This window comes from Zeugodacus cucurbitae, chromosome 2 (genome assembly GCF_028554725.1).
Source record: "Zeugodacus cucurbitae isolate PBARC_wt_2022May chromosome 2, idZeuCucr1.2, whole genome shotgun sequence".
Taxonomy (NCBI): Eukaryota; Metazoa; Arthropoda; class Insecta; order Diptera; family Tephritidae; genus Zeugodacus; species Zeugodacus cucurbitae.
The window spans coordinates 31,235,641-31,255,648 of record NC_071667.1 but is presented as its reverse complement, the minus strand read 5'-3'; the positions used below and the strand labels follow the sequence as shown (position 1 = coordinate 31,255,648).

General features: G+C 36.6%; 3 protein-coding genes across 3 annotated transcripts; 1 reads left to right on the top strand and 2 right to left on the bottom strand.

Moving 5' to 3' along the window:
* Positions 1 to 4,726: 4,726 nt before the first annotated feature.
* LOC105215797 (peroxidase) lies at positions 4,727 to 9,637 on the top strand. The gene is made up of 9 exons (XM_054226003.1): positions 4,727 to 4,899; positions 4,969 to 5,277; positions 6,573 to 6,784; positions 6,939 to 7,644; positions 7,750 to 7,915; positions 8,609 to 8,782; positions 8,983 to 9,181; positions 9,362 to 9,467; positions 9,549 to 9,637. Exons 1-9 carry the CDS (start codon positions 4,814 to 4,816, stop codon positions 9,613 to 9,615), a joined length of 2,025 nt encoding a protein of 674 aa, XP_054081978.1. The 5' UTR covers positions 4,727 to 4,813; the 3' UTR covers positions 9,616 to 9,637.
* Positions 9,638 to 12,164: 2,527 nt separating this feature from the next.
* Positions 12,165 to 13,192, bottom strand: LOC128919946 (cuticle collagen bli-1-like). Its single transcript, XM_054225810.1, has 2 exons — positions 13,083 to 13,192; positions 12,165 to 13,018 (listed from the first exon to the last, which is right to left on the bottom strand). Exons 1-2 carry the CDS (start codon positions 13,114 to 13,116, stop codon positions 12,165 to 12,167), a joined length of 888 nt encoding a protein of 295 aa, XP_054081785.1. The 5' UTR covers positions 13,117 to 13,192.
* A 1,698-nt stretch (positions 13,193 to 14,890) lies between these two features.
* Positions 14,891 to 15,887, bottom strand: LOC128919816 (collagen alpha-1(I) chain-like). Its single transcript, XM_054225184.1, has 2 exons — positions 15,854 to 15,887; positions 14,891 to 15,790 (listed from the first exon to the last, which is right to left on the bottom strand). The coding sequence occupies exons 1-2, from the start codon at positions 15,885 to 15,887 to the stop codon at positions 14,925 to 14,927; spliced, it is 900 nt and encodes a 299-aa protein (XP_054081159.1). The 3' UTR covers positions 14,891 to 14,924.
* Positions 15,888 to 20,008: the final 4,121 nt, after the last annotated feature.

Sequence of the window (20,008 nt, the reverse complement as noted above, 5' to 3'; positions counted from 1 at the left end):
GTGTTATCGATATCATTAAATCGAAAGCACAATAGAATGTTTTCACACTCTAAAATTTGAAACGAATGACATATTCCAATAGTTTTTAAAAAATGTTGACAACAATTTGAACGATTTTATACAAATGTAAAAACAACCAAATTTTAAAAGCTTTATTAATAACTAAACATTTAATGAGCTTTATTAATAACTAAACATTTAATGAAACAATTAAAGAGAGCCCATTGGAAATATGTATAAGTAATATTATATACACAAAAGATAATTGCCAATAAAGCCGTTTACGATTCGCCTTGCGTTTGAGAGAAGCCAATCGTAGAAACTATCCAGATCCTCAAATAAACGAGATATACTGGGATGCAAACACAGAACGACAAGTATTCAATAAACGGCATAGAAGTGCAGTAGTAGTTCTGTTACTAACATCTCTCTTCTAAATTAATCTTATCCGTGATAAGATTGGTATCGTAATATCCTCAGTAAACAGATATGAAAATGCCTGAAATGAGGTATGCAAGCAACGTTTTCTAGGCGGTAATTTATAAGATTCACGAAAATGTAGATTGTTGACATTCAAGTTTAAGTGTTAACATTTCCATGTAATATTGATCCTCGGTACTCCTGTTTATCTGCCCATCCATTCTCACATCTTTTTCAGGCCCTTAGTCTAATTATGATTTGTATGGCTCATTGTGATTCTGAACAAGATTTCGTAGCCAATTCTAGTGCATAGCCTCAATCGAAGGTACGCTTGGTTTAGTCTGGATCCGATTTATTTAACACTAATATACTAAATTATTATGTATTATAGTACGTAAATGGGGGATGGGGTCATATGTAGAAGTTCACGCAAGTGAGGAAAGTTTCTGATTGCCATTCACTTGGGAGTGGCCAGGAACGATTATTTTGCATATGACTCAAGCAGCTCACGACTTCCGGCTTTGGACCAAGGGTAGCTAACAGACATCCGTTTGGAGGCGAGCTAAAGTGAGAAGGCGAAGCCCGCTTCTGCGGTTGTGCGTAGGGCTTGGGACCCACCACATAAAAACGAAGTACCAATGAAAAATCGAAAAAGAAAGCCTCGGATGAGACACCCCCCTTTTGATGACGACCCCTGCAAACGTTTTAAGGATCATGATATAAGGGCATGCACCTGGAATGTCCGGACCCTTAATTGGGAAGGTGCCTCTGCCCAGCTGGTTGATTTCCTCATACAACTAAAGGCTGACATCACTGTCGTCCAAGAAGTGCGATGGACGGGACAAGGACGGAAGAAGGTGGGTCCTTGTGACATCTACTACAGCGGCCATATAAAGGAGACGCAAATTTGGTGTTGGATTTGTGGTGGGAGAGAGACTACGTCGCAGAGTCCTGGCATTCATCCCGGTGGATGAACGTCTTGCCACAATCCGCATCAAAGCGAGGTTCTTCAACATATCGCTGAATTGCGCCCACGCCCCATCGGAAGAGAAGGACGATGTGACCAAAGATGCTTTCTATGAGCACCTAGAATGCACCTATGAGCGCTGCCCCCGCCACGATCAAAATCGTGCTTGGCGATTTTAACGCCAGGGTGGGTAAAGAAGGTGTCTTTGGCACAACAGTCGGAAAATTCAGCCTCCATGACGAAACATCGCCAAACGGCCTGAGGCTGATCGACTTCGCTGGGGCCCGAAATATGGTTGTCTGTAGTACCAGATTCCAGCATAAAAAATTCATCAAGCAACGTGGCTGTCCCCTGATCGAAACACGCGCAATCAAATCGATCACGTTGTGATAGACGGAAGACATGTCTCCAGTGTTTTAGACGTGCGTACGCTCCGAGGACCAAACATTGACTAGGACCATTATCTAGTAGCAGCAAAGATACACACTCGCCTCTGTGCAGCAAAGAACGCCCGTCAACAAACACAAGGAAGGTTCGACGTCGAAAAGCTGCAATCACAACCGACAGCCGAACGATTTTCTACTCGACTTGCACTCCTGCTCTCTGAGAGCACTCATCAGCATCTCGATATAAGAGAACTGTGGAACGGCATCTCAAACTCATTGCATACCGCTGCAGCCGAAACAATTGGTCTCCGGCAACGCCAAAAAACCAGTTGGTACGATGAGAATTGTTGTTCCGCAGTGAAAGAAAACAGACTGCCTACCTCGCAACGTTGCGATCGACCACAACACGTTCGGGGTGGGATAGATATCGAGAACTGAAGAGGGAAGCGAGACGCATTTGCAGACGTAAAAAGAAAGAGGCCGAAATGCGTGAGTATGAAAAGCTTGAAAAGCTGGCCGACATGGGTAATGCTCGAAAATTTTATGAAAAGATGAGGCGATTAACAGAAGGTTTCAAGACCGGAGCATTATCATGTAGGGACCGAGAAGGTAATCTGGTAACGGATGTCCAGAGCACACTGGGATTATGGAGGGAACACTTCTCCGACCTGCTCAATGGCAGTGAAAGTACAACACCAGGAGATGGCGAACCCGATTCCCCAATCGATGACGATGGAATAGATGTTCCATTACCCGACCATGAAGAAATTCGAATAGCAATTACCCGCTTGAAGAACAACAAAGCGGCGGGGGCCGATGGATTTCCGGCCGAGCTATTCAAATACGGCGGCGAAGAACTGATAAGGTGCATGCATCAGCTTCTTTGTAGAATATGGTCGGAAGAAAGCATTCCTGACGATTGGAATCTTAGTGTGCTCTGCTCAATCCATAAGAAGGGAGACCGCACAAACTGCGCCAACTACCGTGGTATAAGTCTCCTCAATATCGCATATAAGGTTTTGTCGAGCGTATTGTGTGAAAGACTAAAGCCCACCGTCAACGAACTGATTGGACCTTATCAGTGTGGCTTTAGACCTGGAAAATCTACAATGGACCAGATAATCACCATGCGCCAAATCTTGGAAAAGACCCGAGAGAGAAGAATCGATACTCACCATATTTTTATAGATTTTAAAGCTGCCTTCGATAGCACGAAAAGGAGCTGCCTTTATGCCGCGATGTCTGAATTTGGTATCCCTGCAAAACTAATACGGCTATGTAAGCTGACGTTGAGCAACACCAAAAGCTCCGTCAGGATCGGGAAGGACCTCTCCGAGCCGTTCGATACCAAACGAGGCTTCAGACAGGGTGACTCACTATCGTGCGACTTCTTCAATATATTGCTGGAAAAAATAATACGAGCTGCAGAGCTAAATAGAGAGGGTACAATCTTCTACAAGAGTGTACAGCTCCTGGCGTATGCCGATGATATTGATATCATCGGAAGCAACAACCGCGCCGTTTGTTCTGCGTTTTCCAGACTAGATAAAGAAGTGAAGCGTATGGGTCTGGTGGTGAATGAGGACAAGACGAAATATCTCCTGTCATCAAACAAACAGTCAGCGCACTCGCGTCTTGGCTCCCACGTCACTGTTGACAGTCATAACTTTGAAGTTGTAGATAATTTCGTTTATCTGGGAACCAGCATTAACAACACCAACAATGTCAGCCTTGAAATCCAACGCAGAATCACCCTTGCCAACAGGTGCTACTTTGGACTGAGTAGGCAATTGAAAAGTAAAGTCCTCTCTCGACGAACCAAAATCAAACCCTATAAGTCGCTCATTATTCCCGTCCTGATGTATGGCACTGAAGCGTGGACGATGACAACATCCGATGAGACGACTCTTGGGGTTTTCGAGAGAAAGGTTTTGCGCAAGATTTATGGTCCTCTAAACATTGGCAACGGCGAATACCGCAGACGATGGAACGATGAGCTGTACGATTTATACGACGACATTGACATAGTTCAGCGAATAAAAAGACAGCGGCTACGCTGGCTAGGTCATATTGTACGGATGGAAGAAAACACTCCAGCTCTGAAAGTATTCGATGCAGTACCCGCTGGAGGAAGCCGCGGAAGAGGACGACCTCCACTCCGGTGGAAAGACCAAGTGCAAAGTGACCTGGCTTCACTTGGTGTTTCCAGTTGGCGCCAAAAAGCAAAAAGGAGGAATGAGTGGCGCGCTCTGGTGGATTCGGCTATAATCGCTTAAAGCGGTTCCTACGCCAAATATATATATATATATATATATATATATATATAGTACGTAAATGTGATACCTAATAATGAATCGATTTGTATCATTTCTTAATAATACATTTTGACCAACACCTATAAATATTTCTCTGCCTTTGAACTTAGCTCTTTCTTACTTGTTTTTGCTTACTTTCATCTTTTATTGGAGTTTGTATTTGTCACCGTCTCCTCCTGGATTCTTTGTTTTATGAGCACTAACCAATAGTTTATAGGTTAGAAAGATTTTTTTCTTGTATATCACGCTCCCATCAGCTTCTTATATCAAAAAATCTTTCGGGCCTATACATTAATACATATGGATAAGTTTAAAATTTTTAATTGGTTCTTGAGTTGGCATCCGTACTCACAACAGAAAATATCAAAACTATAAACTTTTTTCCTATCGGAACTCGTATTCGGAGAGTTCAGTAATTGCACTACCAATATAATCTTTACTCAAAGCTAAGCACACTTAATTATAATTTAATAATTTTTTGAAGTGTACTTGTAATTCGTTATTTTAACACTTCCGGAATGGGTGAACGTGCTATACAGAACCGTTCGATGGCTAAACGCTGGTGAGAATTGTACGCGTGCTTAAGATATCTACACGCCCATGGTAGAAGATGTTGTGTGGTAAACATTCGTTCGACATAATTTCTGCAACTGCAATATAAACTGAGATCTAAATGTAGAGTGTGCATACTAAAAGTGCAGTTTATCAAGTAATCACACGCCGAGATGGGTTGTCAACAAATCAATTGCATTCTACTTTCATTTCTCTTATTTCTTATATTCGATAGTATTGTTAGCTTCGATAGTAAATGGTAAAGTATTTCAATTCATTGTTCTTTTTTATAATTTTGTTTTGTAATTTTTACAATTACGGATTTTAGTCCTTTCGCACTCTATCAGCAATATGAAGCGGATCCTGGTGTATACGTGTCCTCATCCGCAGCTGCGGCATTTGCAGAAGTGGGTGTAAGGAATCCCGTACTCAATAGAAATTACGAGCGTAGTCATGTGGCCAGTACCATTGTTCCAAGCTTGAATGATATTCTTCTCAACTCAAAAGTGTCCGATAAATTCCAATGCATTTCACCGCCCACCGATTGTACAAATGACTCAAAAAACCATTTATATAGAACATTCGATGGCTCGTGCAATAACTTTGAAAATCCTGGTTATGGAATGGCAACTTCCAGGTATGTACACAAATCAGAATTACTTTTTATATTGAAATGAAACAAAGGTATATAGATATGTGTTAATGACTGTCGGCTTCATGTTCACTGATCTTGTAACATTTGACATCGTTTAAAGGCGTAATGCAGTCATAATTATTGTAGTTGAATATACTATTAGTTCATCATTCGTATTTTCATTTTTTCAACTTCAATCTATTAATTATATTTTGGATATGATTCTAATATTCATATATAGTTGAACTTCCCTAACTCGAATCACGATGCTCCACGAGTTAGAGACACCTCGAGTTATGGAAGGTAATTTGTATGAGCTTTGACTTGTATTGCCAATTCAAGAGTTCCAGTTATGGACAATTTCAAGTTGTAGAAGTGCGAGTTATGGAAATTCAACAGTATTATAATTAAGATTGAACAACTTACAATGAGGTAGTATTGATAGACGTGAATGTATATCGTATATGAGTGTTCCAAGCCCGGTATTTATGTACCCATTTTGAAATAAAAGATTTGTATAGCATCATACTATTAGATAAGGAAACAATTATTTTTTTTTTTGTGATATTTTCGCCAACTGAAATCATGTTTGTTAGTTTTCTTAAATTTTTCTAAATTTTTACAAATAGAATAGGAGGACTTTGTCACAGCATAATATATAATATTTCCGTGGTATCACATGATCCGTTTTTGTAAATTTGATTCATATGTACATAGATATAGAATTTAACCTGAACGAAATTCATCAATTCTTCAAAATAACAATCCAAATGGACTGCTTTGAATTAAACAAGTTAAAAAGCCAATTTCAAAACTCGTATCCAAAACAAAATCTCGATATAGTCAATGAGAATAGCAAAAAACAATGATGCAGTTGTACTCGAGTTTTGCGAGCTGTAAAAGCGGTTTGCAAAATACATATGTAATTTATAGAGTATAAAAAGATTAGCTCAAAGTTAATGTTACTTATTGATTCAAATATTTAACAAATCATTTAGAGTAGATAAACAAAAACAGATTAAAATAAAAAAATCGTAGATTGTTTGAAGTACATTGCCTACCAATAAAATGTTAATGACCGTTCATTCTGGTAAAAAAATATTAATATGTATGCACATTTTTGATACACCCTCAAACATTAATTATTATAAGAAATTTGATATTATTAATTTTAGTCCGCATAAAAGTGTTTTTCGTAAAATTAAATGTATAAAAATATTATTATTAAGATTCTATGTGGCCATAGGTGATTCATTTGGTATTCATATGAACGAAATTTTTTCTTTAACTTTCCGCAGATATATGCGAATGATGATACCAAAATATAGTGATGGCGTTTACTCTCCAACATCTTCAATAACAGGCGCACCTTTACCAAATGCGCGTCTACTGTCATTGGCTTTGTATGGTGAAACTTCGTTACCAGATGATTTTCGAACAATGGCATTTCTACAATGGGGTCAGTTGGTGGCGCACGATATGACAAGCTTTCTCAAAGCGAATACTACTGGTACTATATTTTAAACTATTCCGAGTACTGTAACAAGTAAAGCTCTAATTAAAAAGCAACGTACCTTTCAGATCTCTTAACTTTGTTTTTAAATATTATGCCAACCGTTATGCATATACATTTTGAAAACAAATTTTATTTGTGTGATTTCTAGGAGACTGTTGCTCACAACCGGAAAATAACTCATGCTACCCAATATTTCTTTATCCCCATGGACCTATTTCTCAGGCTACGTCGAAAAGGTGTTTGAATTTTGCCAGAAGTGCTTCAGATGTAGATACTATGTGCCAAGAAAGCGGTTTTCCGTATTCAGAAAAAATATCAACGACTTCAGCTTATTTGGATTTATCATTTGCTTATGGTAACTCTAAGAGTGAAAACAAAAAATTTCGTGTTTTCAAAAGTGGCCTGATGAAGACCAGTTTGGTGAACAATCGCGATTGGCTGCCATTGTCCATGAATCCAGAAACCGATTGCGGCGAAGATATTTACCAATGCTTTTTCCTGCCAGACATGCGTAACCAATTTATACCCACAATTGCAGTGTTGCATACGATTATTGTGCGTGAGCACAATCGAATCGCAAAAATTCTGGAACGTTATAACCCGCATTACTCAGATGAACGACTCTTCCAGGAAGCGAGGAAAATAAATATTGCCCAGTACCAAAAAATCACATATTATGATTGGTTGCCACTACTTGTCGGGCCAACGTATGCTTACAGTAAGAGTTTACTACACCGCACTGGAAACTATGAGCATGTAGACGATTACGCACCAACGGTTAATGCCGCGCCATATGCAGAATTTGCCGCGGCCGCTTTTCGATATTCACATAATCAAATACCTGGATGGTTTTCGTATGTTTTACAATTAATAATTTTTGTTTTATTAATTATTATTATTATTTAAGTTACGTTACTTTTGTTAAATTGTTTATAATATCGTCCTTATTTATTTAATAGACTGGTCTCATCAAGACGAGATTACAATAGAACCTTACGCTTAAGTAATCATTTTGATCGTCCAGAGAATTTGAATTTACTATGGGATAGTGACAATTTTGATTCCCTTATCAGAGGTATGTCTACACAACTACAAAAATGTCCAGACAGTAATATAGACAAAGAGGTATGTATGTTGCTGCAATATATGTATTTTTAAATTTTTTTATAACATTGACATTCATTTTGGTTTTTTTTTGAAAATCGTTCGAATAGCTTACGCATATAATAATCTTGATATTTATATAATTACTAGCTGACCCGGCGAACTTCGCCCCGCCCAATTTTTATTTGAAATAGTTAAAACGCTTTTTGAACTCTGTTCATTGCTTATTTGTCTGACCATACATATGTACATAACTTTATTTATTTCACGGATTGTATGTGATTTTTTCTTAAATTTAGAATATTGGAAGTCATAGATTCGTATAACTTTACCACAAATAATATAAACTTCAAACAACGCATTTTCATTTAATGTTTTTAGCAAGTGGCAGCTTTTGTTATGACAGCCTAAATCCATGAACATTTAAAAAGAAATATAGCGCCATCTACTGTTACATAGCGTACTTAGCGCCACCAACTGGAGGATAGCTCTTTGCTAATAATAAACAAATAATTTGCAATAAATAACTAATGCGACTATAAGGAGAGTTATAAACTATCCTATCTTTCAAGTTGGACCTAACTGCACACAGTGTTAAAAATTTCATTAAAATCGGTTCAGTAGTTTAGGAGTCCATCGAAAACAAACAATGTGACACGTGATTTTTATATATTAAGATATACACCCACGGGGCTTTTCTTTTCATATCTACAGATCAAGCATTATTTTGATCGCAAGAGCTTTGAGGAATACGGTAGTGACTTAAAGGCAATCGATATACAGCGTGGTCGTGATTATGGATTACCCTCTTATAATGATATGCGAGTTTATTGTGGACTTCCACGAGCATACGATTGGGCCGGATTCTCAAATGAAATAGCAGAAGATGTGAGTAGAATAGAAGAGCATTTGTATGATAAATAGTGACAGTGCTAAATGTAATTAAAACTTGGCACCGCAATTGTTAAATATTGCTTTCGAATTTATATTGGTAAAATCAACTTGCGAAAGCAATTATTAAAACGATTGAATGATTAGAAACGAAAAAGGAAAATTTTCTGATTTTTTTTTACAATTTTTATTTTCAGAAAATTGGTTTGATCCAAAAGATGTATGCCTCCCCAGATGATGTAGATTTAGCTATTGGTGGTTCCTTGGAGTCACACGCACATGAATCAATTCTTGGACCCACATTTCAATGCATAATCGGACGGCAATTTCTGAATGCACGGACGGGAGATCGTTTCTTTTTTGAGCGTTATCACCCCCATAGTGGATTTTCAAAAGGTTTATAGCGCCCTTCAAAGACTAATACAACATTCACAGTAGATAGATGTTCGAAATTGACATTTTCTTGCTTCCTTATTAGTTGTTAATATATATTTAACTTTTTGAACATTATATACATACATATATGTATCTGTGTATATATGTTTCCATTTCATTTGTTAATTTTATCTTTCATAGATCAATTGGCTGAAATCCGTAAAGCAAGTTTATCACAATTATTTTGCAACAATGCCGACTTTCTACAAGATATTCAAATTAATGCCTTTATTTTCCCTAACGCTAGGTAAATATGTTATATATAATATATTATATTTGTTAAATGAATGTACAGCAACATATATTTATTCTCTTATTAATTTTACAGAAATATCTTAAAAAATTGTAGAAGTCTCCCTCAACTGGATTTATCGAAATGGAAAGCTACACAATAAACAATTTATTTCAATTAAGAAACATGTTTTGTATATATTTATATCAATCACATGGGTTTTTTTTTTAAATTGGACTTGTACTAAACATTAAAAATGCTCTGTTTGTCGTATAATGTCCCCGCCATATATTAATCCTTTCACAAATGTAACAAAATGTAACACAGAGGGATTATATGTATTACTTAAATGTTATATCTTTTATATTAGTTCAATAAAAATCAAAATTTGTAATTATTTTATAAAAATTAGTATTTTTTTACTAGCAGACCCGGCCACACGTTTTGTGGCTAAGATATACAATCAATCTTGGCTTCGATGACGATACAAAGTTCATTACAAAGTCGAGGTTGATTTATGACAACTGATGCTACTTTTAAATGTAAAATTAAGTGGTGATAATCCAGGCAATTCCAATGATTATAAAAATCCTTTGGGATAGTTGGCTACGTCATCCTAATTTGTATCTGTGTCAGCTCTCCTGTAACGAAATTCTAAATTATCGCATTGACATCAACGACATCTTTGTTTTTTGCGACCAAAATTGGTCGTTCACTCAGCCAATTATGGATATTATATTGTTGTTTTATGTCCGGAAAGAGACAGAAGAGACAGAAATCAGTTTCAAATGTTATTAATCGATCGAGGTGTCAACTGCGACCTTACGAATTCCACTATCTAGCAACTACTTCTACAATCACAGTTTGATCTTGTTGCAAAAACACTTGTATGTATAAATAAGCTATTTTCAAATTATCAACTTGCATATCTGGAGAATATTCGCTATAGCGCTATTTTTGGCGATTTTACAAACTGGTGTTTCGTTGATTTGCAATTTAGGAGTAATTTCAATGCCGAATGTACAGTTTGTGTGCCTACTAACAAGTTGCCAAGTTGCCCCTATTCTCGTTATGCTTTGATGATGAAAATGAGTGAAATCGGTTCAGGAATTACCACGGTCCTCATATACAATATATGATGATTTTCGTTATTCTATTCTTCTTTATGAATATATGGGTCAGTATTTGTGTGTTATCTTAAAAATTACATCAATAAATTCCGAGAGTATAAAATGTTCGGTTGCACCTAAACTTAGCCTTTCCTTACAAATTGTTTTGTTACAAATTGTTTTGGGCTATCGACACAACCTTATACAATTGAACAATGACAAAAATATTTTAACAAAGCAACAATGACTACCTTCAAAATTTTATTATTTTTTGTTTTCTATTTTTTTTTTATTTTGTTGTCAACTCATATAAAGTTCTGTTATTGAAATCTTCCGCGCAATTTTTCTATATTTACTTACTTTCTAAACCTTTCAAGACTAAAATTAGCCAGATCGGTGTGGCAGTTCTCGACTTTTTACGAGACTAACGTAACCTTTCAAGACTAAAATTAGCCAGATCGGTGTGGCAGTTCTCGACTTTTTGCGAGACTAACGTACAGCAATTCGTTTCTATATCTTTAGAATACAAATTGTTTGTATGGCAGATTAGAAAAATGAGAATTTTAGACTTTTTCAGGCAATTTTTTTAAATTTTTTCTCTCCGTAAGAACCATCCTCAATCCCCCTGGAACACACACAAAAAAAATCAGCCAAATTGGTCAAGCTGTTTTCATGCTATGTCGTGACAACGGAAAACGAGTTTCATTTGTAATGAGTTTCACATGGACAAATTTCATAAATTCATTAAAATTTCACTAATTATAAAGGCAATTTTGTTCATGTGAAAATATAAAAATTGTGCACAAAATCGGTTGTATCAACTTTAACAATTTCATTATTTTTAAATTTTTTTATATATGAGAGAGATGTTCTCCAATTGTTCGGGTACACCCGAACTCATCTAAAATTTACAATAAAAAGTATACAGAAAAGTTTAATGTTAGAATAGCTAAAGTAGGTATTTCATTTCCAACATCAGGGCTTATTAAATTGGTTGAGGTTGGATTTACTTTCCCCATTAGGTTAATGACATTAAAAAAAAATTTGCCACTGAAAAATCATAGAATCATTGAAGAGTCATTGAAAAATCATGTCAAAGAATATTTCTCTTTTCATTCATAATACAACACATTAGAAGCGTAACAAAACAAAGCAAAAGATTAGTAAATATTCGATTGTTATTAAAAAAAAAGAAGATTATCGTAAATATAAACACCGTATCATATTGTCTGCATAAGCGTTAGAATTCATAAAGCATTGCGTGTTCTAAATTTGGCTTGAAAGATTAAAATTAACTACTAAGCTAACACAATTAGGCAAACCAAAAAAAGTAGAACAAGCCCAGATTGGCATTGATACTTATATTATTCTCATTGTTATTATTATCAATTCGGCGTCCGCTATATTCTTGGGTTTAAAATAAACGAAAGTTATGCAAACTAAGTTATAGAATATATATATACATACATATATACACACAATATACATATACGTGTGTACAATTCAATTGATTGTTGTGGAAACAATAGAATTAAGGCATTTTGTTATTTTGCGTTTTTTATTTCTTTTATTTATTACATATTTATATGTAAAAGTATACAATTCATTTTGAGAGCGCAATAAGTCTGTAAGAATATAGGGAACTTGAATCGGTATGACCATTTACTGAACGCTCAGCAGGACCATCGTCGTCGTAGTCTGTTTCATCGATAACGATATTGTTTGCGGCTGCTCCCGTTCGGTATATGTGTGTACTCTCCACGGAGTCATTGCTGTCTTCCTTTATATCTTCTGCATCTTCTGCATCTTCTCCACTTTCATTTAGTTGTATTAAGCCTCGTGTACCGTCCCTTCGTCTGTAAATCCTAATGTCCACATTATTTGTAACATTGTTTCGATTATTGTTATCTATGTCAACATTGTTATAATTGGTAGCGTTCCAGTCTGGCCGACGGTTTGGTGGGTATGGTGGTGGATAAGGATATGGATGATGATGATGATATTCTCGTGGCGGAGGACCTGGTACGGGTATTATAATTGGTGCTGAAGGACCGCGATCATAGTGATGATGGTAAGGGTGGGGACTATAGCCAGGTCGGCCGGGAGGTCCAATTGGGCCAGGTCTACCTGGATACCCATCTCGCCCTTTATGACCTCGTGGACCAGGATCTCCCTTGTCACCCTTTGGGCCTGGGTATCCTTTCTTGCCAGGAAAACCGGGTATTCCCGGTTTGCCATCATGGCCCTTATGACCTGGATAGCCGGGTGGACCTGGCGGTCCAGGTGGGCCCGGTGGTCCTGGAGGACACTGACAATGGCTTGATTGATCCGGATAGTATGACGGTATAGCAATAATTTGGTCCTGCTTGGATGGGAAACTAATATGTCTGCCAGACACTTGTTCTACATCGTAAGTTTTTCCTAGAGTGCCGACAATCCACAAGCTCAATAAATGCACTAAGAACATGCCATTTGTTAAGAAATCTACGTTATAAACAAATTATTATCTTGATCTGCTTACCAAGAATCGGTAATGTGCTAACGTCTGACCTCATAGTGAGACGGTTTATAAACGAAATAGTTCACGCTCAGCATCTGCTCTGTTATATAAAGACTTTTTTCTGATTTTCGCTAACTCATTCTGAAAGTTACTCATTCATTTGTTACAAAGCTCGCATTAATTCTGTTAATACCGCAAAACCATAAGAGAAACACTTTATATTTTTTTATTGTATTGATGTATGGGTGGTTGGCGCTCGAATACAAATCATAAACTCTATATTTAAATGCTTTCTTTGTTTCAACTAGTGAATATTCTTTACGTATTCAGAGCAATACACAGTTAACCGAATACATTCCATATAGTCAAACTACTTTTGTATTTGCTTCTCGACCTGATTATGAATAATGAATTAATGCCTGGTTTATTAATCTATAACTATAGTAATTTGTTGGATTATATAGAATGTAGAACTAGGGAGAATCTAGGTCGTATGTGCAATTCATTTGTGATATGCTAGTTTTCACACCCAAATGGGTATGCATTGGAGGAAAATAAAACGAATTTAAAAATTTTAATACTGTTTTCGGTTTTAAGGGAATCAAGTTGAAGACTGAACTTTATGATTATATTTGGAAAACTATTTTCATTTATATCACACGTTTGTAACTACTTTCTTCTCAGAATCCTGTAAGATATAATAGAGATTATGCCATATTAACCATATAACAATGAATCAGTTTAAGGGGTAACATCTAGTTAGAATTTTCAAAAATCGAGTTATTTTATTTCATATTCATAATGTACATGTATTCAAGTAAATACTTTGAAAATTTCAAGCATTTAAAAGTAGTAAGCCGGTGTGGCATCTTGTTTTTCTCAAAACTGTGTTTTGAACGTCGGTGACCAGGATTTCTAGGATTTTTGAGAAACCGCCATTTTGTAAAAATAATTGTTTTGCATATTCCTTTGATTAATTACAGGAATATACATTCCTTTAACGAAATCAGTTTGATTTGTTTAATTTCAGATGATCCAATTCAGAGATATAGTGGTCAACGCAAGACTCATTTTTTGGGAGGGGTTCCTGAATTTCTGCTGTAGCAGCTTTTTACAAATAAAAAATTATTCAATAATCTTCAAAGTTACCATAATATGTGTAAACATTCTTTAAATAATAAATTTAGAAATTTTCTCAACAAAAATGTTTGATAAGCCTATTTTTTAGAGCTCCTAACTAAATGTAACACCTTAAGTCGTTTCAAGCCGCCATACTAAGTAGGAGTTTTATGCGATTTCATGGTTTTCACCGATCATGTTGAAGAAATTAAGGTGCTATATGTTGAGCATAAGTTTATATTGGTGATCTAGTAACATTAGATTCATTAAATTATTTCGTTTTCAGATTTGTTTTTAGCTATTCACAAGTCTCTCTAATCTAACAATTACTGCATAATTGCCGGATCTAAAACATCGGAAAATTGTACATATTTTCATTATTGGAGCTTCATAAGGCATAACAGTTACCACAGGACAGTTGTAAAGCGACTACTCAGCGTACATTTAACAGGTTGATACTATAGATATACTATTTTTAATGAAAATTCTTCGAATATGTTCAACTCCACTGAAAAATGCTACATTTACATTAATATTTTACACTTTTCATTTAATGTTTTTTATAGAATTTATTTTTTTTTATCAAGGCATTCGACGTTTCTGTAAATACATAAAAATAAACGAAACACAATTCATTGTGGTTATTTCCTCAACTTTAGTTAATTTTCCAAGTTCTTGTGTTACAAAGGCGAAAAATAAAAGACAAAATATCAGAAGCATTTTTAAAAGTAACAACGATTTTATTTAATGGGAAAGTCTAATTAATCTAAGAGTATGCTTGAAATCCATTGGGATTTGGCTATGCGTCGATCGACCAATTGGATCATCATCTTCGTGGTTGCTATCGTCATATTTGGAATCAGCATCGTATAGTTCTTCTTCAGCACCTTTCCCTCCTTCTCTGTCATCTTCCTCCAGCGAATTGTTTGTAGTTTCTCTTACATCATTAAAGGTTTCTTCTTCTTCACTTTCATTTGGTTTCAAATCTTCAGTAAAGTGTCGACCAGTATTCACTGGTCGATAAATATTAATATCAATATCATTTCTAATATCGTTGTCATTTCTATTATCGATATCAATATTATTATAGTTAGTTGCGTTCCAGTATGGCCAACCAGGATATTGTGTATATGGTGGGTAATATGGATAGTAAGGTCGACGATAATTGTCGGAAGGAGGTACGGGTATTATAATTGGCTGTGAAGGCCCACGGTCATGGTGGTGATGATCATAACCTCTATGGCTATAGCCGTGGCGTCCAGGTGGGCCCATTGGCCCTGGTAATCCAGGATACCCATCACGTCCCCCATGACCTCTTGGACCGGGATCACCTTTATCGCCTTTGGGACCGGGATGTCCTTTCTTACCCGGAAAACCAGGTATTCCAGGTTTACCATCATGTCCTTTATGACCCGGATGACCGGGTGGTCCTGCTGGCCCAGGTGGCCCTGGTGGTCCAGGAGGACAATGACAGTGACCGGAATGACCCGAATACGGTATAGGTACAAGTTGTGCTTGCGAGGAAGATGCTCCGATAAATCTGCCAGTCTCCTTATCTAAAGCAACATTCTTCCCCACGGCACTGACGCTCCTTACCCATAATGTGTAAACTGAAATAAGTTAAAATTAAAATCAAATATTGTCGTGAATAAAATAGTAAACATTCGGCTTACAAATATATATAAATGTGCAAAGAACTAACTTCATTTTAGAACTGTTAGCAATAAAGCGTTGATCTTTCTTTTATAAACCTCTTGGCGAATTTCTCTCACACATATACACATTCATTCAGTATACATATACATGCATCAATGGGTATACTTAGCATTCAATTCATTTTACCGTTCTTCTTAATTAGATAGTTTTTAAGGTTTTGAATGGGTGTCAACCGGTGGTTGCTCTTTTACCATATATGTATATACATTTGTATGTATGTACATATTTATGTATTGGATACATCACAATACCAATATCATCATAAAAAATTTGGTATATTTTTTTTAAATATAATTGTTTACATTTTTGCGTCGATCATAATATTTTGATCCAGTATAGCATCTATTACATAATGTGGATAATACTCATATTTTTATTTTTATACTCTCGCAACAAAAGTTGCTAAGAGAGTATTATAGTTTTGTTCACATAACGGTTGTTTGTAAGTCCTAAAACTAAACGAGTTAGATATAAGGTTATATATACCAAAGTGATCAGGGTGACGAGTAAAGTTCAAATCCGGATGTCTGTCTGTCCGTCCGTGCAAGCTGTAACTTGAGTAAAAATTGAAATATCTTAATGAAACTTGGAACACGTGTTTCTTGGCACTATAAGAAGGCATATTTTGATGTAATTTTTTTGGGGAAGTGGGCGTGGCCTCGCCCCCAAATAGGTTTTTTGTACATATCTCGCAAACCAATAAAGCTATATAAACCAAACTGTCTGCAGTCGTTTTTTTAGCCACTTCTTATTACAGTCCAAAAATTAAGGAAATCGGATAATAACCACGCCCATCTCCCATACAAAGGTTGGGTTGAAAATTACTAAAAGTGGGTTAACTCACTAACGAAAAACGTCAGAAAACCTGAATTTCACATAAGAAATGGCAGATGGAAGCTGCAATCAGATTTTTTTACAAAATGGAAAATGGGTCAAAAACTACTCGACCGATTTCATTTAAACTTGGTTTGTGATAGTTTCCTTATATCCCAATGATATGTTGTGAAAATAGGCCAAATCGTTTCACAACCACGCCTAATTCCTATATACCAGAACTTTGAAGACGATCTGAATCGTTTACTTTACAATATATAAAGTAAGCACTAGTGAAGATATCGGTGCAGAACTTTGCACAAATACTACGTTTACATTGTGGCAGCCCCATTCTAAAAATCGGACCATAGATTTTCAATTCCCCATATATCGAACATGAGGACCTTGGTGCTTCTAACCTAATATTATGGTTTCCAACTTTCAATGGACTTTATACAACATATATGACGAATATGTGGGTCAAATTGTGTATTATATAATATTAATAAAATTAAATAAATAAATTGCGAGAGTATAAAATGTTCGGTTACACCCGAACTTAGCCCTTCCTTACTTGTTTATCTATACTATTATTAAAAAGAGGAAATATTGGTATGTATGTTTGTATGGAATAAACTCAAAAACTACTGTGGCGATTTAAAAAATTCTTTCACCATTGGAAAGCTACATTCACATTTATTACTAGAATCTCAACTTTCTGGAAATAGCTCCCAGGTGAGGGTATCAAAAGGGCTCCGTGGTGGAGAATCTCAATCTGAAACTGAAAATCGTATTGCAAGTCATTTTCTTCGCATTGCAATCGCGTAGCAGAGAGTCGAGTAACGAGCGCTCGCAACTGCTTGCTGAACAAAATTTCAAAAGCTCCCAAGAACGTTCTTGAGAGTCAAGTACGGAGCGTGTGCAGCGGCTTGAAGAACAAAATTTTAGAAATATACAAGCTCGCGCTAGGGCGTCAAACTCTGAGCGTTCCCAACGCCTTCATAATCGGAGAGAAAGACAACGGTCATCAAAGGCTAGAGGTCGTAATGAAGTTATAGCTCATTGCAAATAAAATATAATTTCATGTTCGAATTTTCCTCATTTTACTTTTTTAAAATGAACCCACGCAAGAAACGGGCAAGTACATACATATGTATGGGATCGTGTGTATAAGTGTGTAAAAACTTATAACTTTTGAAATGTTTGTTTAAACCCGTGCGAAGCCGGAGCGGTCGGCTAGTAGATTATATTTTTAAGTATGACTTTAATCTGATGCTGGAAAAAATTATAAGAGCTGCAGAGCTAAACCGAGAAGGTACAATCTTCTACAAGAGTGTACAGCTCCTGGCGTACGCCGATGATATTGATATCATCGGAAGCAACAACCGCGCCGTTTGTTCTGCTTTTTCCCGCATGGATAAGGAGGCGAAGCGAATGGGTCTGGAGGTGAATGAGGACAAGACGAAATATCTCCTGTCATCAAACAAACAGTCGGCGCATTCGCGTCTTGGCTCCCACGTCACTGTTGACAGTCATAACTTCGAGGTCGTAGATAATTTCGTATACCTGGGAACCAGCATCAACAACACGAACAATGTCAGCCTCGAAATCCAGCGCAGAATAACTCTTGCCAACAGGTGCTACTTTGGACTGAGTAGGCAATTGAACAGTAAAGTCCTCTCTCGACGAACCAAAATCAAGCTCTACAAGTCACTTATCATTCCCGTCCTGCTTTACGGTGCAGAAGCTTGGACGATGTCAACATCAGATGAGACGACACTAGGAGTTTTCGAGAGGAAAATTTTGCGCAAGATTTATGGTCCTCAGAACATTGGCAACGGCGAATACCGCAGACGATGGAACGATGAGCTGTACGAGTTATACGACGACATTGACATAGTTCAGCGAATAAAAAGACAGCGGCTACGCTGGATAGGTCATTTTGTCCGAATGGACGAAAACACTCCAGCCCTGAAAGTGTTCGATGCAGTACCCGCCGGAGGAAGCCGAGGAAGGGGAAGGCCTCCACTCCGTTGGAGGGACCAGGTGGAGAGCGACCTGGTTACACTTGGGATCTCCAACTGGCGCCGAACTGCAAAGGAGAGAGACAGGTGGCGCACTATCGTCGATTCGGCTATAACCGGCTAAACGGTTGCAACGCCAATCACATACATACATGACTGAATATGTATATGGAAAAAAATTGTTTGAGGCAATACTCAGACTTGTATTGTACATCGAACATTGATAAAACAATATCCCACTTCTTCTACCGGGAAAGCAACTTAAATTAATTTTTTTTTTATTACAATTTGCAATATTGCTAAGCAGAATGAAATCAAATCAATATTGTTAGCTACAGGAAGTTGGGAAACTTTATAGTTCTCCACAGTCATCACACCATTGCGCCATATATGGCTCAATAGGAATATATAATTGGTTAGAGACATCTATCGGCCAATAGGTAATTACATTTTATAGTAAAATTCTATGCATTAAAAAAGAAACCATTCAAAATTAGGGTTGCCAAAGTCAACAGTTTCAATTTAGTTTAAAAATTGTATGCACATTCATACATATTGTAACGGTTTTCCTAAAGTAATCACTGACCCTGAAACTCTACTCTGAGTTCGATCACTGCATTGTGATATATAAGTCACAATTTATTGGCTATACATCGCCATTCAAACATTCTGGCAACAACGAATATCGATGTCTGGATATATCTGGCAAGTTATCGGTTTCGGTTGTCGATTCTAGTTTATTCTGACATTTAAAAAAAGCAATGTGTAAACGCAATCTTGACAAACTGTGTAACCTAGGCAGCCAAAGTCAAGAACTCTGTATCGTTCTTAAATATTTTTCAAACGGCTGTGTACTGTATATATGTACATATGTATGTATGTATGTGGGGATACAAGTATCAGTCAACCCGATTGAAAATATTAACGTATCGATAAGGAAATTTATTTTATGGAATTTGAAAGTTTCCCTTGCCTATTGCTGACAGCACGTTACGAACAGTTTATTGTCAATACAAGTCTACATAAAGTGGTGTCTATAGCTCTAATTGTGCAAAGTAATGCTCTAATAAAGGGTAATTTTGTTAGCTATTTTCATTTTGACATTCTGGTTTTGAGACTGACACGTTTAATGTCCTGTTTCACTTCAGTTTGGTCTATAATTTATCCAGTGATAAGAAGATCTACAATTCATGTCATTAGCGCATCATGTCATCACCTCCTCAACTTTGACAGTTGACCGGATTGAGGCGGTGTTGTTGTTGTTTTCCACGCTAC